This window comes from Papio anubis, chromosome 10 (genome assembly GCF_008728515.1).
Source record: "Papio anubis isolate 15944 chromosome 10, Panubis1.0, whole genome shotgun sequence".
NCBI lineage: Eukaryota > Metazoa > Chordata > Mammalia > Primates > Cercopithecidae > Papio > Papio anubis.
Window position 1 is genome coordinate 3393597 of NC_044985.1, and position 21274 is coordinate 3414870.

At 48.9% G+C, this 21274-nt stretch overlaps 1 protein-coding gene across 16 annotated transcripts; it reads right to left on the minus strand.

Annotated features, from left to right (window-relative positions):
• Positions 1-16197: 16197 nt before the first annotated feature.
• On the minus strand, positions 16198-19475 carry TEX51 (testis expressed 51). Of its 16 annotated transcripts, none has more exons than XM_017947971.3 (9): positions 19172-19475; positions 18998-19072; positions 18677-18766; positions 18438-18455; positions 18272-18355; positions 18077-18160; positions 17009-17077; positions 16883-16922; positions 16198-16415 (listed from the first exon to the last, which is right to left on the minus strand). In XM_017947971.3, the coding sequence occupies exons 1-8, from the start codon at positions 19368-19370 to the stop codon at positions 16885-16887; spliced, it is 657 nt and encodes a 218-aa protein (XP_017803460.1). In that variant the 5' UTR covers positions 19371-19475; the 3' UTR covers positions 16198-16415; positions 16883-16884. The 16 variants fall into 16 exon arrangements, with proteins under 16 accessions (XP_017803460.1, XP_017803459.1, XP_017803457.2 ...); XM_017947970.3 differs by having other exon boundaries at positions 16198-16418; XM_017947968.3 differs by having other exon boundaries at positions 17005-17077.
• Positions 19476-21274: the final 1799 nt, after the last annotated feature.

The window sequence follows — 21274 nt, forward strand, 5'->3', positions numbered from 1 at the left end:
TAGATTATTATTCAGCAAACATTGGCTCCCTCTGTCTCCTACTAGAAACAATATATTTCCCACTCCATGGATATATGCTGACCTTGGCCACAGGACTTGCGTTACCTGATGGAATGTTGGCAGTTCATGGATGAGAAAGGCTTGAAATGTGCTTGTGGTGTTTGGTTTGTCTTCTCGCCATCTACACTTCACCTGGTCTTTCTCTTGGGTTGCTGTTGTCCCTTTCCTGGATTAGATTTGAGACCAAGCCACAGGGACAAGTCAACCCCAGCCAGACCACAGCTGACCCAAGCCCATCCTAGATCAGCAGCCTTTCCCAACTAACCAGCATCTTGTGAGTGATGCATGAGCAATGATGTTTTGAGTGACAGAGTTTGGGGTGGTTTGTTATGCAGCTATAGCTGACTGATACACCTTCCTTCTAGGGAGAATAGGTGGCAACCAAAGAAATCACAGCCAGGCCTGTTTTCTGGGCTGGGCAGGAGCAGCACACAAAACAGCACATAGTCAAAGTAGGCAGAGCTGTGGCCCTCGATCCTTGAGCAAGCATCCGTCTCTCAGCTTTCACTTGGCCTCTCTAGGCTCCAGTCTGAGTTCCTGCAAGCTGTTCTGAGAATAATGAAAAAGGAGAAGGATGATGGGGCCACGGGTTCACAAAAATATCCTAACAGGATCATTTCCCTTAAATGAAGATGGAATGTGCCTTGTTCTTTTCAATTACAGGATAATAAACATTCTTTTCTCCTGATCAGCTTTCCTAACTACAGGCAATGCCGTTAACTGTAAAATGCCAAACATGGACTCGATGTACTGTCCCCATTACATTACTATTAAAGCTGCCATCAGACAGTTATTGCCAGTGTTAGTTTTGAGCCACAGAAGGGAGATTTGATTTATCGAAAAATCCCACACCCATGTGACAGATTTATGGGACCTCAGCAAATGTTCTTTTAACGAAAATTGTAATTTTAAATACTCCTCTGAAAATGGTGTCATTAAATCTTATGCCAGCCCATGTATTTAAACAAAATTCAAGTGGGTTTATTGTCTTCTCTTTCCTTTGATAATTAATCAGATGAAAGTTGATCTTTAACATGGAGTTAGCAATTGCCTTGAAAAATACAAATTCTTGATTCTTTTTCCCAATCTGGCTGTCCCCATCTGCCTGTGGCCTCTGACTGGGTCCTTATGGGGCCAGCAGTGATTTTGCTTAAATAAACATAGTGTAAGTGGGACTTTTTACATTGTCTGATCACATTGCAGTGTGCGTAGTTCTCCCGTGTCTCCTCTACTAGCCTGTGAACTGTCCTGGGGCAGGAATGAGATCGTGTTTGTGTTTGTGCCCCTAGTGCCTCCAAGGGTGCTTTACACAGATGGGTGCTCCATTGTTGATTAGGACTGAATTGCAGGGGTCAATCTCCCAAGGCCTTTGGGGAATGGAAACCCCTGATGCATGATTCAATCACATCTGTGCAAATTCAGCACAATTGCTATCGGCGCCCACTTACCGTAATGAAGGGTGAGCGTTGGAGTCAAGCATGTGCATGGCAAGTCAGGGTAAGGAAGACGCAAGCGGAGGCCCTGCTTAGGAACATGAGCTCTTCTCTGCTGTTACCCTGTGTCCCAGCCTGACTGGTGAAGACACGAGTGGGAGGCCCTCTTGTCAGGGCTGCAGCATTAGGTGGGGATGGAGAGCAAGAGCATGCTCTCCCTGCACCCTGGATGACCCCACATGACCACTGGCTTGTTCACATGTCTTCCTGTTTTGCCACCAGAAAAAAGCAGCATGAAGTCCAGAGGCTTTTCATGTCCATTTTGAGCTTGGCCCAGAAGCCATTCATGATTCTCTCAACCCACTGATGTAGTCCTTCCCTGGATTCTTACAGAACTCGTTAGGTCTTGGTGAGACGTTGATTATAAGGTCACTCAATGCTTGCTTATATCTCTACACTTTCTTCTGACTGAATTAGATGGTAGTAACAGTTTCTGGTGTCCTTCCTGCATCTTCTGTCAGTTATCTGTGAGAGGGGTGTGTAGGCTTTGGAGTGGGACAAGCCCGCGGTCACCCCTAGCTCTGCCACCTGCCTGGATTTCCAGAGCTGATAAGTTCCTGAGAGCTGGGGCCCTATGGAAAGACCCTCAGTAGGGTGGATAGAGAATCCCTAGGTTTAGGGCCGCCCAGACATGGTCACTCACTGCTAGAGCCTCAGGGCATGAGATGTGACGCAGGCCTGGTGACCTGGCTCATGGGTGGAGGTTTCTGTGAGCTGACGTGAAGCTGGAGTGCTGGGCAGGGAGCTGCAGTATCATGCTGCTCTCACCTGGAGACTGCAGTCCCCAGGAGCCAGCCCACCACCACAGCCTTTTCTCAGGTGGGTCTTTGGGAGTAAACTGAAAGGGTGAGGGTGTGGTGGGGTGAGGGAGCAAAACACCCCCAAACCTTGAATGAGTCTAGCTCATTCTTCTCCAGTGCTTAATGCTAATGTGTGGCTGGGTGGGGCTCTGCTGCCAGCTTCTCAGAGTCCCATTGAGTCTTCTAGCAGCCTGGCTCCGATCAACACAATGGCCATCCTCTCCTTTCCCTGCTGTCTAGGACAGAGGGAGATGGTCCCACATCCAAGAGTTTTGTTGGGCCCCTCAGAGTTTTGTTGGGCCCCTCCGAGTTGGGGTTTCAGAGCCTGGCTGGCAGTTTTGGTAGCTCAAAGTGGGCATGAAGAACCTCTGGCCTTCACACTGCTTGAGATGGCATGTCTCAGAGGTGGGGGAGGTGGGCTTAAATAGAATATCCTGGAGGCCATTGGTTTGGATGGAGCTCCTGCCCTAGGCCCCACAGATGGGACCAAACCAGAATGGAGTCACTTGTGCTAGGTGCCACATCATAAAACTGAACTTGGAAATGGGCCAGTTTTTTTTAATTAGGAAAAATTCATCACAACCAATTAGAAGGGGCCTGGTGTTCCTGAGCTGCAGGCAACATAAGGAAGTCCCCTCTCTTTTAACCCTGTTAAGAAAGTCACTTTGAAGGCACTCATCTTTTGTTCTCTGTGACTGCTTCCCTCTACCCTTTTTGTCTGTAAAACTTACCTGCTCTGCTCAGCTCAGTGGAGCATCCATTTCACACATAGGATGCTGCTTGATTTATGAATTGCTAAGAAAAGCCAATTAGATCATTAAACTCATTTTGTTGAAATTTTGTCTTTTAACAGTGGGGAGAATGAACAAAAAGAAACAACCTTTCAAAATAATCAAATGTACTAACTCCTGGGTAGAGCAGCTTTGTGCATTTTGGGGGAGTTGGGAAAATGATTTTTGTCTCCTGATTGCTTTATGTGAGGAGTACAAACTCAAGGGTCATCAGCAGCTGAGCAAGGAATCATACCAAGTAGGTAGGGACAGCCCTGGGAAAGCCAGTCTGGCTTCAGAGGGTGGGGGCTCCTGAGGTCGGCTGCCTTTGCATCCTCAAACATAGGATCCCAGGAAGGTCCTGCATTCTGTGCTTTAAAAAATGTTTAAAATCAGGATTTTAGTGTGGAATACCCCAAATTTTAAAAGATGGAAATCAATTAAAAGTGATCTTTGGACCTAACAAAACTTATCTGCAAACTAGATTTGATTTCAGGCTGTCAGTGCATTCTGTATGAATGACACTGCCCATGACGGGGGTATGGGGTGGGGAAGGCAAGGGAGGAGATGAAAAGATGGAGGGAGAGGGGAGGGAAAGGGAGATGGAGAGAAGGATTACCTGCTCATACCCAGGAGACTAAAGTGGAATAGAGGGTGTGTCTCAAACTCACCGGTGGAGAGAGCTTCAAGTGGATTGAACTTGAAGTGCTGAACTCCAGCCTGGACTCTTGCCAGAGGCCCCTGTGCATATCCCAGGCCTGGAAAGAGTACTGTCTGGTAGGGAGATGGGGCTTTGTGGACAGGGGCTGCAGCTTCCATAAACACGGGTAGGTGGTTGACAATTTGCGTTATAATAAGGAGCTATGTGAGATTATGGTTATGTTACTCTCCTTCACCAGAGTACCCATCTACATGTGTCCTATAACGTCATGTTGTATGCCTTAAATATATACAATAAGATTTATTTCTAAAAAGAGGAACTGGGGCCTGTGGCACCCCGGAGACCCTGGGGAAAGGCTTATCTTTTGGAGTACTTTGCCCTTAGATCATAAGGAGCAGTAGCCAGTGAGAAATTGCCCCCAACTTCAGCTTCCAAAAGGGAGGTGACCTATTTTTTTTTTTTGAGACGGAGTCTCACTGTGTCGCCTAGGCTGGAGTGCAGTGGCGTGATCTCAGCTCACTGCAGGCTGGGAGGAGGTCTTTAAAAGGGATGAAAGCAGCCCATTGGCCTTCAGGAGGATGAGACCACTTCCCAGGGGTGTGGAGAGGAACAGTGAGGTGAGGTATGGGAGAGTGTCCACCTCTCTCGGCTCTGCCGGGTGATGCACCAGGCTCCAAACTGGAGAAAGAGTAGCCTGGCCCTGCCCTCTAGGGCTACACCCTCCAGGACAGGCCTGTGAAGGGAACTCCTGTTCTGTGTTCGCCTTGGGAATGGAGCCGGCCACAGTCACTGCACAGGAGTGTAGCCCTTGGTAATGCCTGGTCATTTCTAAGCTGTGTGGGCTGTGGGGTGTGCAGCCCTTTTGCTTTTGCCCAGACACACTTTCTGTCATGGGCAGATGCTATGGGAGATCCACTCACAGGTTCCTCTGCTGCAACCCAGCACAGACCCAGGGGTCCTGCAGCCTCAGGGGTAGAGCACAACCCAGGTTACAAAGGGGTAAGGCAAGGCCCACCTCCTACCCTGCCCACCCACTCCACTCCACTTGAACTGGAACAACCAGAATATTTTCAAGGCCCTCAAAATGCCCCCTGCTATGAGAGACCCACTGGTTTCCTGCTGCCTATTCTCTCTGATCTGAAGCCACTGCTGGGGTTCGGCCTTGGGGACATTAGACCTTCAGACCTTCAGATTTTCTCACCAACAGCCACAGCCTGGCCCTGGCTCTGAGGGGCTTACATTTCTTTTCTCCGAGTGTAGTTACAAAGTTCCCAATCAGAGAGTGTTTCCTGCTTAACTCTCTCCTACACATTCATGTTCATTTAAAAATGCGGAGGAAAGGGGCCCTTGGATTCCTCCTCTCCACCCACTGCTGGGCCGCAGGTCTGTTTTGGCAGTCACAGCTTTGCAGGCAGCAGCAGCTGGTTGCCATGGGCACAGGAGGTCACTGATTCCAGGGAATGCTGGGAAAGTCATCTGAGTGCTGCCTCTTCACCTTGTTTTCCTCCCTCTGCCCACAGTGAACTCTGGGTGTGCCTGACTTGGGTGTGCATTGTTTCCGTGCCGTCCGTATGGCTTTACTTCCTTTGTATGCATCCTCATACGATGGGAGGTTCTGCTTTGGAAAGCTGAGCACTAAGCTCAGGCCTAAGGAGAGGGCAGCGCTGCCACTGTTGGATGAAGTCTTCCAGGGCTAGAGAAGCTGGGTGGAGTTTCTGGGTGGAGTCTCTGGGTTGCAGTCCAGCTTTAGCTTCTCTGATGAACATTTACAAGAGTCCTTGAAAAGAACAATATCCGAGTCTTTGCTATTGTGAATAGTGCCTCAATAAACATACGTGTGCATGTATCTTTACAGCAGCATGATTTATAATCTTTTGGATATATACCCGTACCCTAGAACATAAAGTAAAATTTAAAAAAAATATGCAATCAGGGTGCTATAAACTTTTAACAAGTTAGTGTTGGAAAATATTTCTAAAAAATAAAGTTTTCTCCTATTAAAAAAAAGAAAAAAGAAAAAAAAGGACGGGATCTGGTCGGGCTGTAGCCTGTGGCTGTAATGTAGTTTGGATGTTTGTACCCTCCAAATCTCATGTCGAAATGTGATCCCCGCTGCTGGAGGTGGGCCTAGTGGGAGGTGTTTGGGTCATGGGGGTGGATCCCTCATGAATGGCTTAGTGCCATCCTCATGGTAATGAGTTACTGACAGATCTGATTGTTTAACAGTCTGGTGCCTCGCTCCTTTCTCTCATTCCTGCTCCTGCCATGTGACACGCCTGCTGCTCCTTTGCCTTCTACCATGAGTGGAAGCAGCCTGAGATCCTCACCAGATGCAGATGTTAACACCATGCTTCTTGTAAAGCCTGCACAACTGTGAGCCAAATAAATCTCTTTTTAAAATACATTTCCCAGTCTCAGGTATTCCTTTTGATTTTTTTTCCCCAAACAAAATCTTTCTCTGTCACCCAGGCTGGAATGCAGTGGTGTGATCTCGGCTTACTCCAACCTCCACCTCCCAGATTCAAGCAATTCTCCTGCCTCAGCCACCCAAGTAGCTGGGATTACAGGCACCTACCACCATGCCCAGCTAATTTTTGTATTTTTAGTAGAGACAGGGTTACACCATGTTGGCCAGGCTGGTCTTGAACTCCTAACCTCATGATCCGCCCACCTCGGCCTCCCAAAGTGCTGGGATTACAGGTGTGAGCCACTGCGATACAGCCAACCAATGGGCATCTGGCAGAAATAGAGTCAGAAGGAGCCTGCCCTTCCATAGTGCCTTCTTCTCAGCCCACCACATGCCTCGTCCAGGAGCTCCACCTCCGGGCAATGTGTCAGAGCAGAGCATGCTTCTGTGGGCTGAGACAGTGCCCTCGGCTGATCCCCACAGCAGGCATCGAGGAAACGGGAAAAATTCATCAGCACATGGAACAGACCAGGCAAATCCACACAGTGATCCAGGCTTGAGTCACCCAGGCCATTTGTCTGGAGGTTGAAAAAAAACCCACAGATGGTACAGTGGCAGTGTGGATCTTGGTGGTAACAGCCATCAGCACGTCTTCCCTTCAGTCATTGCTCTGGCATGAATAGGGTGTCCTCCATATCTGCCACATCATTTATCCTGGGGTCTTCAATTGTTTCTCTCCTGTTGGGTTCTCCTCCACCTTTTTTGGTTTCCTTTTTTCTTGGTATTCATTCTCATTTGGTGGAATACATTCTCCAGCTTTTTATCTTTTGAGAAAGGGTCTGCTAAATGTATATTTTTTTGAAAATTGCACATCCGACAATGATTTTTCCCCACTCAACACTCATACGTACGGTTTGGCTGAATATAGAGTTCTAGGCTGAAAGTGATTTTCTTTCAGAATTTTGAAGGCAACCCTTTACTGTTTTCTTCCTGTGTTACTGGTAAGAAGTCCAAAGCCATTTTGACATATGATCTTTCCTTTGGGCTGTTTTTTTCTTTTGGGTATTTTTTTGACTTTTTTCTTTGTATTAAGTGATCTAAATCACCACAAAAAAGGGACATGGTAGAGTATGTTTTCATCCACTGCGTTGAGCTAATGGGCAGGTCCTTTTAATGTAGCAATTTATAAACTTCATTTCTGGGATAGTTTCCTGATTAATTTCATCAATTATTTTCTTTCTTCTATTTTCTCTTCTTTTTCTTTCTGGAATTCCTGTTACTTACATGTTATATGTCCATTAATTTGCTATTTTATTTCCTGTTTTCCAATGCTTGTCTTTATACTCTACTGTCTTGGACGTTTCCCTAATCTTATTTTTTAATATTTCTGTTAAATTTTTCATTTCTGCCATCATGCTTTAATTTCTCAAGAGCCCTATTTTGTTCTCTGAATTTTCCTCTTTTATAGCATCCTGTTCTTGTTTCACAGATGCAGCATTTTCTCTTATCTAATTCTGAAGAGATATTAGTTTTATAGCCTTTTAATTTTTATAGTTTTTGTTACCCTGAATGGTCATCTCTTTATGATAAAAAGTGGGAGTCTTAACAGGTGACAGAAGTCTAAGGTCCTGGGCGAGCCTTTTGTCAACTTGGAGCTTCACTATAGAACTCATTGAGGAGCCCTTGTTAAGAGTATATTTAGGTCTTTCTTCTCGGACTGTGTAAATTCCACAGAGAACAGTTCTTCTGTTCCTTTATGGAGAGCTGTTTTAAAATATGGATTGGAGGCCAGGCATGGTGGCTCATGCCTATAATCTCAGTACTTTGGGAGGCCGAGGCGAGTAGATCACCTGAGGTCAGAAGTTCGAGAACAGCCTGGCCAACATGACAAAACCCCGTCTCTGCTAAAAAAAAAAAACAAAACAACGGGGTACCAGCCAGGTGTACTGGTGTGTGCCTGTAATCCCAGCTACTCCGGAGGCTGAGGGAGGCGAATTGCTTGAACCCGGGAGGCTGATGTTGCAGCGAGTGGAGATCACACCACTTCACTAAAGTCTGGGCAACAAGAGTGTAACTCTGTCTCAAAAAAAAAAAAAAAAAAAAAAAGGATTGCATTATTTTCAGGTGTGGTGAGGCCAACAGATCAGGAGGCAAGACGTGCCACATAGGGCCACATAGAGAAGCACCAGGGTGGGTCAGGAGGCAGAGGGAGTGAGGGGAAAATGTGGGCAAGGACCTTTATTGTGGTTTCTGTGGGAAAGAATGGGCGAGACAGTGTAAGAGGGTTTAGCAATGGGTGGTTTGAATAATCTCAGCCACCTCTGCTGTCGAGGGGCTGAGCCCACTTCTGGTCCCTGGTGCTGAGAGTATCACAGTAGGTGGGTAGTGGTCTGGAGTGTGAGAGTCCCATAAAGGAGGTGGTTGGGGTTATAGGCTCTGGATTGGTTGCTTTGCAATGGAAAGGCACACTCGCAGGCGAGTATGAGATTGCTTGCAATCTCTAGGAGTTAGCTAGCCCTGAGAGGGGTGGGCCTTCTAGGGTCAGCAAGTCCTCAGATGTCAAAACATCAGAATGTAGAATGTAAAAAGAGATGGTGGCCAGGCGCGGCCAGCACTTTGGGAGGCCGAGGCGGGTGAATCACAAGGTCAGGAGATCGAGACCATCCTGGCTAATATGGTGAAACCCCGTCTCTACTAAAAAATACAAAAAAACTAGCCGGGCGTGGTGTCAGGCGCCTGTAGTCCCAGCTACTCAGGAGGCTGAGGCAGGAGAATGGCGTGAACCCGAGAGGCGGAGCTTGCAGTGAGCTGAGATCCGGCCACTGCACTCCAGCCTGGGCGACAGAGCGAGACTCAGTCTCAAAAAAAAAAAAAAAAAAAAAGAGATGGTTCACGGAAGGCTCAGAGTCCCACTGCTGGCATTCTGGATAGAGAGGGCGAGGGGCCTCTACATTAATCATGCCACATGCATACAATCACCCAGACAGCTGTTTTTGATCCAATATTCACACTTTTGCCAGTGTCTGGCACCCCCACTGCAGGCTTCTGTGGAAGGGGAGGAGAGGCAGTTTCCAGGGGCACAAAGTGGGTCAGGGGTTTCTTATGCACTCCCCTAGCCCTTTCCTTTAGCCTACCCCTGCCTGCCCACAGCACAGAAGACCCTGGCACTGCCGGCCCCTGAGGAATTTGAGCAGTGGTGGATGCGGTTGGGAGCGTGGGCAACTCTGGCAGGGAGGAGAATTTTATCAGTGTTATTGTTTAAAACTGTCCATGTGTGGTGATAAAAGCAGCAGACTAACTGGTCATCGGTTTTATTCTTGCTTTACTTTTTCTATACATAATGCACGCTCCTACCGCTTGCAGTAAGGGCCGATGGCTTCCGCTGTTGTCCCTGTCCCTCCCCTGTGGCATGTGACTGGCCTTAAGGATTCTGCAGCATCACTTGGGGTGGGTCTCCTTTTCCTCTGTTGCTGGCTTTGGATCTGACTGTCTTGGGGCTACTAATTCAGGCACCTCCAGCTATTGAAGTTTAATTGCTGCTGTCTTCTCTCCTGTTCTCCCATCTCTGTGGGTTTATGATTTTAACAAATCCTTTAATATAGTTTTAATGGAATTTCAGGAGGGAGAAAAATTACATAAATACATTCAATGCTCCATCAGAAACCAGAAGACTCTTTAAGAATTATTTTCATAAACATCCTCATAACCTAATGCTTCTCTGGAGCATTCTGGATCCACAGAACCTAAGCCAGAAGGAAGCATATGAAGATTTTTAAGTTACAGCAGTTGAAAGTTCCTACCCATCCATTGAATCCTGCTGACTTGTGACTAGGTCCCTGGTGTGAAGAGGTGGTTTGCATGGTGGAGGGGACTTCTGGGACCATAGGTTCATGTGCTTGGAGCATTGCACAGCTCAGAAATGGAGAGTGGTCTTCAGGGGACCCCACCACATTCATCCTCCCCACCCTTATCCCCTATTTCCATTTTTCTACCATCAGTCTTTTAAGGCATATATTGGATCATATTGTTCCCCTGCTTAAAGCCCTCCAGTACCTTGTCTCACTCAAAAGGTGCAGCTTTCTGACATGAACCATGTAGTTCTGCATGATCTGGGATGTGGTTCCTTCCCCTTGTCCTCTACCTTCTTCTCCTCACTCACTCTGCACCCCTCATGGGCTGCCCTGGGCTTGGAGGGCTCATCTCTGCTCCTCCTCTTGCCTAGCTTCCCCACTTTCTGGTCTCAGATTGAGTGTCAGCTCCCAATACAGCCTTTCCTGAGCACCCTTCTGTCCGGGCCCTGCCTCCGCTGGGAGTTCCTGCCTGCTCTACGTCAGGCCAAGCCTGGTCCGTGTGGTTTTACCTCAGCTAACATCTGCTCACACGGGAGGGGAGGCAACGTCCAGACTATAGACATTCCCTTGTAGCGTGAGAGGAAAGCCCACAAGAATTCCCACGTAAGGGATTGACTCAGTTACCTGTAAGGAGATCCAAGAGTGGACCCAGAAATGTGCAGCTGAAAACTATGGGGAAGACTCATCAAATGGCGCAGGCGCAGTCCTGAGAGGGTAGCATTGTGAAGTGACTTGCAAAGGTGGACAGTCCTGGGCGAGAACCTAAGCTCTGCTCTTCTTCGTTCTGTGCTAGTGTCATTTAAATGTCCTAAGCCTCAGTACCCTCACCTATAAGTTGGAGATAGAAAGAGCAACCCTTTCATAGTCTGGGATTTGGAGATGGCATTGGGGAGGGATCTCTGGCTCTTCCTGGCACAAAGAAACTCAGTACACGAGCAACCCTTGCCCTCTGGAGGTTCCAGGAAGGTGCAGTTGGTGGGCGCAGAACTGTGGCCTGACCCGGATGGTGGACAATGGTCGTGAAAAGAACTGACAATGGAGGTGGAGTGCAGGGAGGATGCACTGGATGGTCCAGAGTAACGGTGCTGGGAATGAGAGGAGGGTTTTAGTCCCCAGGACTGGTAGGGGTTTCTGGAGGAGATGGGCTCAGACAGCCATGGGTACAGGTCCCTGGTGATGTGAACCAGGCGGGCACTGTGCAGGACACTGTTGCTGGGTTCATCAGCAGAGTGGGGAGTCAGTGATGAGTCTCTGCAGCATGTCACAGCCGCTCCCTGGAGACTCCTAGCAGCTTCTTGGCTCACCTCCTTTGGCAAGAGATGCTGCAATCTGCAGAGTGTGGGCTCTGTCGCTGCGTGTCCACTGGTGCCAGCTTCCAAACTGGCATTTGACAGGGGTGGTGCTCCTGTGCCCCACTCCGAACTGCAAACAGAAGCGAAAGTCTTCTGAATTCCCCAAGGCAGAGAAAAATACGGAGCTTTCACTGCAAGCAAACATGACGATATAGTTCTTTCTCTGTGTAAAAGTCTCATCAAGGGAATGGGAGCCTAGTCACTTTCTACCAGTTAACACTATAGCATGGGAACAGCCTTTCTTCCGGCAGGATGAGCCTCACGTTTTCATTTCTCATTAACTTGTCTCATTTCCGCTAAGATTCTATTCCTGAGAATTGCCTCGGTCTCTCTCACCTCCCTGCTTGTGGCGGTTTCGGCAGGAAGTCAGGATACAAGGAGGAAAGCTTGGTGCAAAGTCTTTGGACCTTTGCCTAGTCTCTCTGGGTTTTGGTCTGAGAAACGGCCTCTATGAAGCGGTACACTCTGGATGCGTTCAGGCCAGCACACATCACCCGTACACACCCACACTTTACAGCGGTTCAGCGGGGGCACGCTGCATTCTGACATCTGTCCCAGGTGAAGAGAACCTTCATGGGGGGTTATGCCGAGACTGAAGATGGTCTCTATAATGCACCTGGCACAGAGCCTGGCAATTGAAGGTGCTCAACAAATGAGTGACTAAAAAGGAGAAACAGAAAAACTGATTTCAAAGAGCAACGCCCACACTCAAGTGGAATTTTCCATTGCAGACTAGGCAGCGGCCTAGGGGCATAGTGGGATGGGGCCAGCTAGCACCCCTTCAGTTGATAAAAGCGGGCACCCACAGAGGAAATGAACTGTAGCGACTGGGGTAAGGGAGAGGGAAGACTCCATTTTAGTTCCCAGGTTTCAGATGCCATGGAAAAGTCTAGAATGCTCTTTGGAAAAAAGAAGTGGCTGAGTGAGCAACGTTCTCCTTAGCCCCCAGTTTCTTCCTCTGCAAAAAGAGGATTGTAATGCATGCTCCTGGTTGGTATAGTTAAATGAGATAAAGTGACAAGTAGCTGAGAAACTAGAAAGCATCTAGGAAGATTCCTCCCTCTTGCCCAGAAGAGTCTCTGGCTGTATGTGGTGGAGCCAAGACACGCATGAGGAGTGTTTTTTGAGGAAGAGTTTTGGTGTGACCACAGGTAGAAGGGAGGGGCCATAAAGCATATGTGGAGAACAAAGCCTGGGAGATTCAGCCAAGGCTGGAGAGGGTGGGGAGGAAGGGGAGGGTGCAGTGGGGCAGGGCTCTGGTAGGCAGCCCTGCTAAGAGGCTGGGGACGCTTGTTCAGGCTGCTCCAGACTGGTCAGGCTCGGGGGTACGTGAGACACTTCCAGAGTCCTGATGAATGATCATTTACTAACAAACTGTCTCACCTGTCAGCAGGAATGTTGGTGGCCTCTGCTCATTGGCCAAGAGGAGGGCCACTCTGGAATGCTGTCATTGAATCTCCCAGAAGTGCATGGACATGTGCATACACACACACGCGCGCACGCGCACACACACACACACACAGATATACATAAAGCAGCTGCACCCTATGCCATTGTGGCTTTAATTTGCATTTTCTAAATGGCTAATGATGTTGAACATATTTCCACATGCTTATTTGCCACTTGTACACCCTCTTGTGTAAAATGTATCTTCCTATTTTCTATCAATTTTCTAATTAGATATTTTTAACATTGGCTGTTGCATTTTGAGAGTTCTTTTTATAGTTTAGATACTAGCCTTTCGTCAGAGATGTGCTTTGCAAATATCTTCTCCCAGTCTAGAGCCTGTCTTTTCATCGTCTTAACAGGACCTTTATCAGGGTGGAAGTTTTCAGTTTTGACGAAGTTCAATTTATCAATTTTTCCTTTCATGAATTATGCTTTTGGTATCACATGTAAGAGCTCCTTTCCTAATCCTAGATTCTGAAGATTTTCTTGTATTTTATTCTAAAGGTTTTATAGTTCTATTTTACATTTAAGTCCATTATCCATGTTGAGTTAATTTACGACGTGTGAAACTTACACTGAGGCTTGCATTTGCTATGGGTGTCCAACTGCTCCAGTCCCATTTGTTGAACAAGAATCTAAAATATTTCTGAAAGCACTAATTAGTCATTTTAACATTAATATCTGCTAACTCACTTGTGGTCACTCGTAGGTTTGTTTCTTTTGTCTGTTTTTTCTCTTGATCCTATTTTTTGGGGGTATACCTGTTAATATGTGTTTGGATACTGGACGTTATAAATCAAACATCATAGTGACTATAGATGATGGTATTTTCCTTCATAAAGTGTTTATCTTATCCTCCATCAGTGAATGTGGAATAATAGACCTCTTTACTTTGTCAGGGGCTGAATGCCTTGAAACTTAGTTTCATGCTGTGTAGGGACTGGTTTGCCTCTTGTGCACATGCCCACTTTCAGAGTATAGTCTTCCCAACCAATATCCTGGAGTATTTACCAAGGATCATCTTCCTGTGTGGGTCAAAAACTCCAATTTTTATCTCCCCAGCATCCAAATCTCTAATCAATTGCATTTCAGATACTGTCTGCTTGGTTTCTTTGTCTTTAGCCCTGTGTTGCAGGAGGGTGCTTTGGAGGGTGGGGAAGAAATAGATGCAGTATGTTTGTTTGACTTTTCTGCACCTCCCTACTTCCAGGTCTCTGAATCCTTCACTTTCTGTGTCGGCATACTCAGACTCCACGTATTGTCTCCTGGGTCCCGTGATGTTGCCGAAAGCTCTCCCAAACTTGGAGGTCATCCTCAGTCGAGCCCCTGCAGTCTCCCTGCTGCTCTGATAGCTCACCCATGCAGAGGGGCACCTGCAGCAGGACACAGGGCTCACTCAGGGCACCCCTTCTCTCCAGGACCTGAATGCTTAGGGCCTGCCTCTTCTTTTTTTTTTTTTTGAGACGGAGTCTCGCTCTGTCACCCAGGCAGGAGTGCAGTGGCCGGATCCCAGCTCACTGCAAGCTCCGCCTCCCGGGTTTACACCATTCTCCTGCCTCAGCCTCCCGAGTAGCCGGGACTACAGGCGCCTGCCACTGCGCCCGGCTAGTTTTTTGTATTTTTTTAGTAGAGACGGGGTTTCCCCGTGTTAGCCAGGATGGTCTCGATCTCCTGACCTCATGATCCACCCATCTCGGCCTCCCAAAGTGCTGGGATTACAGGCTTGAGCCACCACGTCCGGCCCAAGGCCTGCCTCTTCTTATGGCTGAAAACAGCCTTTTTGTTTTGTTTTGTCCTTTGATGTAAGTTAGTTCTAGTTGCCCTTGCCTGGAGTGTTAGTCTACTGTAAGTTGCTCTGTCATAGTTGAAAAAAGTCCTCCACACCCTGTGTTTTGACCAAGGTTTGCCTGACTCTAAATTCCTTCACCTTTGTATTCTAGCTAAACTTAATATACAGTTTTCATGAAAATATACCCATAAACAAGAAAACTCTCTGATTGAAGATTCATACACAAAGACAAACACACCAATTCATGCTTCATGTACATCACACTCAGGGTTTTCTATTTTTAGCCACACGCATCAGAAAACAGCCACTCTGGCTACTTTTGAGGTAATGGTCAAGGTCCTAATTTAAATGCAAAAAGGAAAACACCATGGCTGACTGGAGGGCCTGGCATCTCCTGTGTCCTGGATGGCACCAGCCCCCCAGGCATGCGGACAGAACTACAGTTCCCTGGATCTATGCCACCTGCCCGGGGGCTCTGACCCATTCATGCAAAATGGCTGCACCTCCACCCTTGCTATATGGCGATGTCCTTGGAGTGCTTTACATCTTCCAAAGCCACGTGACATCTGTGGACTCCCCAGTCTAGTAAAGCAAGAAGGGTGGAAGGAGTGCCTCAGTGGAGCCATGTCTATTCACACCCACCCATCCACTTGGCATCTCTTTCTCGGTCACAGGACTCCCGGCGTGCCATGTCTTCCTGCTGCTCTGGGAGTCTGTGCGAGTTCTTCTTTCTCCTCACTTAGGATCTTACCTCTCACCACACGCTTGCTGTGTCACCCACTCCAGCCAGACCACAATCCCTGGAGATTCCTGAAACTCTCAAGGTATCTTGGACCTCTGCTCCTCAGCAACGCCAATCAAAACACTCCTCTCTTTCTTCCTGCCCTTCTCTGGGCTGTCACATGGGTGTAAGACACCACCTCAGGGAAACCTTCCAGGATCCTCCAGCAGGGTTAGAGGGAGGCACCTGTGGCTGGGGACCCACCCCTGCCCTCTGCCATGGCGCTCTCTGCCCTGCTGCCATTTATGCTCTGTTTATGTACCATGGGGCGGTGCTGCTGAAGTCAGCCTGAGTCCAAGCCTTTCAGGCTGAGCCGCCAGCTCCGAAGAGCAAGCACAAGGAGGGCCTAAGGAGACATGCGGTCTCCTTTTAGGAGCTGGGCTGAGGACCCTGGCCGGGCTTCGGTGGACTGAAGGAGAAAAGGGGAGTGAGGACTTTGGATTTGCACCCATGGCATGGCCAAATACTGGACAGTAAATATGAGCCAGCAGGTTCCTGGGTCAGGGTACACCAGCCTGGCGAAAGCATCACACCCCCATCTCCTTGTGCTCAGGTGGGGAAACTGAGACTCGGAGGGGGGTGCCCAGGCCACTCCGCCCTCGTCTTAGGTATTGGAATTAGGTGAGGCCTGGATGAGCCCTTAAAACCATCATTTTGGGACCAGGACAGGATGATTCTGGAGAGGAGGGGAAGAGTGAGCGGATGGGACGTGGCACTCAGGGTAACTCGGGAAGAGATCTCATCTCAGCACCCGGCAGGAGACAGACGGCACAGTCAACTAGGCTATGAGGAGGGGTTTTAATGAAGAGACTCTTTACAAAGGTGTGCGTGTAGGCAAACCACGAGAGAGTGCCGTCTCCTAGGCCTCAGAGCTTTGGGGCCCCAGGACCCAGGATGGAGGGTGTCAGAGGAGGGGGTCACCGGGACACAGAGATGAGTGAACTTCCTGATGGCAGCTGTGGCCTCTGTTCACTTCTGGAGGACATGCCGGCTGCCCCGTTCCTGCTGAGGGAGAAGCAGCTGGGCGTTTCTACTCTGACCTCCCACTGCCCTGGCCTCCTCCCTGTCCCTCTAACCTCTTCCCGGGAGTCTCCCCTGGCCAAACCCAACCCAGAGCATAGAGCAAGGCAGCCACGTTAATGGTCCCTGTGGGTCAGGGCAGGGCAACGAGGGTGAAGGCAGGGTGTGCAGGGTACAGGGACAGCTGGGGGAATAGCACTCTGTAGTGAGGGTGGGAGGCCTAGAGCTCTGCCATTTATGTGTCCCGGGTCCCTGGCCCCACTGTGTCTGCATATAAGGGGGCTGATGTGTGGCCTTCCCAAGATTCCCGGCCCTTGATCCCACTCTGCTCTGCACGCCAGACCCCAGGAGGTCAGCACTGGGGTTCCAGGCCCTGCTACTGCCAGGGCACACCCAGCTTTTCCCTCCTGGGAGCCCTAGAATTGGGTCGGGGTCTCCCTTCCCAGTACCTTTACTGTCTTCTTCTGGCTGTGCCAGTAAAGGAAACATCTGGGACAAGACACAGGGTGGAGTCAGTCAGGGAATAGGTGTGTTTTCTCTGGGGATGCTGGGGCTTGGAGAGCTCACTCACCCACCTCCAGTTATGGCCAGGAGCAGAGCACTGCTGAGACTCACAGCCCACAGGGACATCCGCCGGTTCCTGCCTGGGGTGTGAAAGAGGGAGCCAGGTGTTTGGAGGCCAGGCAGGGCTACCTCGGCTCAGAGAGAAGGCCACCATCCTTTCATTCTTTGATTTGTTCACTCATCATTTGTTTGCAAACGCTTACTGAGCACGCTGTGTGCCCAGCACATATCTAGACAAGCAAACAATCATGGTGTGGATTTCAAGGGAAATAGGACAGGAAATGGGAGGGGAAGTGACAGTGAGGATGGTTGACAAGCCTCTGGGGTGGGAGGTGATCAGGGAAAGCTTCTTAGGAAACAGGAGTCTGAGCTGGACTTGGAAACACAAATAAGGGATCAGTTCAAGGGCAAGGCTGTGTCCCCAGCACAGGACATGCTCAAGAACAGAAGAATGGGGCTGCCCGTATGCACTTGGTGTGCCTGGGGAGAAGGGGGCCCCCGAGGAGGGTGGGCTTTATCTAGGGGCATTTGGGAGCCACTGCTGGTTATAAACAGGGAGTGTCACAGGTAGAACTGCTCCTTGAGAAGGAGTTCAGAGTGTGATGTGGCCCAGAGGGACAGGGAGGCTAATGGGAAATGCTGCTGTAAGTTAGATGGGAGATGAGGAGGCCTGAGAGTGGAGGTTAGAATGAAGCTATGGGAACACATAGAAGACTTATTTAGCAAGACGTGGTGATTCTCCATGCTAAGTGGAGGCAGATTCCTGGTTTAGGGGGCTGAGGGCATGAGTGGGGCCATTTGTTGAGAAGGGCCCTGGAGGAAGAGCAGGTTTGGGGGTTTGATGGGATTGGGCATGTTTCACTTTTTCTTTTCTTTTCTTTTTCTTTTTTTTCTTTTTTTGAAATGGAGTCTTGCTCTGTTGCCCAGGCTGGAGTGCAGTGGTGCGATCTCAGCTCACTGCAACCTCCACCTCCCGGGTTCAAGCGACACTCCTGCCTCAGCTTCCTGGGTAGGGATTGGCCATGTTTCTAGGCATGGCATCTCTGAGAACCAAGAGGCCTCCCGGAGTGATGTCCTACAGGCAGATGCCTCCAAGGCTCTGGAGCTTGACATGAGGAGATCAAGAAATCCTAGGAGGTGCTGCCTCTTCGCCCGGGGTGAGGCTAGAGGACAAAAAAACCTTGAGTTGGGCAAAAGAGAATGACAGAGACAGTAACGGCTCTGGGAGTGCAGAGCGGGGAAGGGAGAGGCTGGAAAGCGTGGCGGCCACTTACCTAGGCAGATAGTGGGGTCATTGCAGGAGAGGAAGTAAGTCCTGCAATCGGCACAGCTGGTGACCTTCAGTGTGGACCGTATGTCTATGGGAGGGGAGGGACAGGGGCTAGGGGGTGCCAGGTGCCTTTCAACCCTCCCCCAGGCCCAGTCCCCTTGCATACTCACCACACGACTCATTGCAGGCTGCCAGGGGTGAGAAGGTAGAGAAACTGAGGTGTTGGGGAGGCAGACACAGCCAAGGGGGTCTGGGGTGCAAGTAGGAGATGGAGCTGGGGAAGGTGTTCATGGGCAGGAGTGGGGCTCCTGGGGATGGTTGAGGGGGCTGCAGAGTGAACTCTGCGTGCCTTCGGTCTTGACAGGTGCAGAGGGCTGGGCCATGTGCCGGGATCGTCCCCACCCCTTACCCTTCTCCTTCAGCCCATCAGATATCTTATTCAGCCTCGCAGTGAAGAGATTCTTGTGCATGTCGATCTCTTTCAGAAGTACTGTTTTATCTAGGTAGAGCAGGAGGGAACGGATGTTCAGTGTTACAACTTGCTCAAGGTTGGGTTTTCAGACCCTTGTTTCTAAATGGAAGTTCCAAAGAGCACACAGAGACAGACTGCATTCATCTCCCACCTTCACAAGACCTCCCACCCATGGCCACATGGGCCTCTGAGAATGCCTTGGAGGGTGGGCCTTTGTCCACCGAAGCCCCAAAGCCCTGGGACTCTTGGCTTCCTCACCATCTCGTAATGTTTTAATGGCTTGGTGTACTTGAGTGAAGAATTTGGCTGTTTCTTCTTCCAAATGGTCACGATCTGAGGATGAGATACAGGTAAAAGAGAAGTCAAGGGAGTAAGATCCCAGGTCAGGTAAAGAGGCCGGATACAATTCCCGATCTCCTGGCTGTGCCTTACCAAGGTACCAGGGTTTGAGAAAATTATTATCCTCTAGGAACAGAGAGTGAACGCTTTGAGAAAGTTCTGTGGGTGGCCCCGGGGTCCCCCAGAGAATCTGAAGGTCGTAGTCTATCCAGGCAGACAGTTCCGGCCAGCAGCGGAGGCAGTTCTTCCCTTCGATGGCGGGCAGCAGACAGATGACCAGGAGAGGCAGCATCTTCTGGGGTCCTCCTACCGTGCCCCAGTGCCCTGCCTGGAAGTTCCACGTGGAACACTGGTGTTCTGTCCCCCTGGGAACCACATTCTCTTGGCAGGACAAAGTGCATTCTGTAGGGCAAGGCAAGGCTCAGCTGTGGAGTCACAATATGAATCCAAGCCTTGGGACGGTACCTAAGTGGGAGCCTTGGTTCATAGTTTCTCCTTTGAACTTGGAGTCACTTACTCAGCAGGGAAAGTCCTTGTGAGGATCAGAGGGACGGCTGCACTGCCTGGTGGTGGGTGCTCAGCTATCTTGACTGTGTTCATCTGGTGTGGAAGAGTTTAACACGACTGAAATTTGAGAGGCAGAAAAGAGCAGCACAAGGCCGGGCGCGGTGGCTCAAGCCTGTAATCCCAGCACTTTGGTAGGCCGAGACGGGTGGATCATGAGGTCAGGAGATCGAGACCATCCTGGCTAACACGGTGAAACCCCGTCTCTACTAAAAAATACAAAAAAAACTAGCCGGGTGAGGTGGCGGGCGCCTGTAGTCCCAGCTACTCGGGAGGCTGAGGCAGGAGAATGGCGTAAACCCGGGAGGCGGAGCTTGCAGTGAGCTGAGATCCGGCCACTGCACTCCAGCCTGGGAGACAGAGCGAGACTCCGTCTCAAAAAAAAAAAAAGAAAAGAAAAGAGCAGCACAGCAAGAGGGTTAGTTGAGTGAAGAGAATCGGAACCTCTTCACACTTTTCCACAAAGGGTCAACCAAGGAGAAGTTGATGGAAAAAAACATGTTTTCATAGCATAGATAAACTGACAGCTGTCTCATGTTTGGTCCAGCCAGAGGGGCTTAGCTTCTAATACCACAGTGCAGGCAAAGAGTATAGACAAGTTCCAGTCAGCATTGCACAGAAGTGCAGACAGAGAAGCCACGTTCAGAGCAGTGGTTCTTTTGTGAAATGCGCCCTGAAAAAAAGCAAAACTCCCTACTCTTTTGTAATAAAGAAATCCAGTGGGATCCTTGTCACTCCTCAGCTGGCAAGCTTTGCCCTTCCATGCCATGATTCTGAGTGCCTTGGGCTGGATCATGGGCAGCTAAGACCACCAGGCATTTAAGGAATGCCTCTAACATGACCAAGAGACAAAAACCATAGCAAGAATTCAAAACAAAGGCAAACAAAAACAGCAGGAAAAAGGAAGAGTACAGAGTTATGACAAGAAGCAGAATAAAACTTAGAACCTAGCCAGGCGCGGTGGTTCACGCCTGTAATCCCAGCACTTTGGGAGGTTGAGGCGGGTGGATCACCTGAGTTCGGGAGTTCAAGACCAGCCTGACCAACATGGAGAAACCCCATCTCTGCTAAAAATACAAAATTAGCTGGGTGTGGTGGTGCATGCCTGTAATCCCAGCTACTAGGGAGGCTGAGGCAGCAGAATCACTTGAACCTGGGAGGCGGAGGATATGTGAGCCTGAGCCTAGATCATGCCATTGCAACTCCAGCCTGGGCAACAAGAGTGCAACTCCTGTTAAAAAAAAAAAAACAAAAAAAGGATAAAAAAAAGCTTAGCACCTAATTACATAGAACCTAATTACAATTAAATTGACAAAATATTGTTTTTCCCAGACAAGAAGAAGTTGCTATGTAAAAGAAAGAGTTATTGGAGACTAAAAATATGATAACGCAAATTTAAAAATTCCATAGAAGTGTTGGGAGATCATTTCAGAAATCTTCCAGACAGAAGTACAAAAAGACAGAGATGGGAAATAGAAAATAAAAATACAATACAATTAGATAATCAATCCATGAGGTCCAACATCCAGCTAATACAAGTTCCAGAAAGAAAATGGAGAGGTGAAAATTACTTATAATAGAAGTTGTGTAGGAAGTATATTCAGGAAGAGATTCTATTGTATATAGAGAAGG

What these genes read in the sequence shown, in the direction of transcription:
- TEX51 (XM_009185092.4), bottom strand. Translation starts at nt 19,370, where the DNA reads ATGCTGCCTCTCCTGGTCATCTGTCTGCTGCCCGCCATCGAAGGGAAG. An exon ending in AGCCTTGGAGGCATCTGCCT is followed by an intron (nt 17,078 to 18,076) that starts GTAGGACATCAC and finishes TTCACACCCCAG; the next exon opens with GCAGGAACCGGCGGATGTCC. An exon ending in CTGGCCATAACTGGAGGTGG is followed by an intron (nt 16,923 to 17,004) that starts GTGAGTGAGCTC and finishes GTCTTGTCCCAG; the next exon opens with ATGTTTCCTTTACTGGCACA.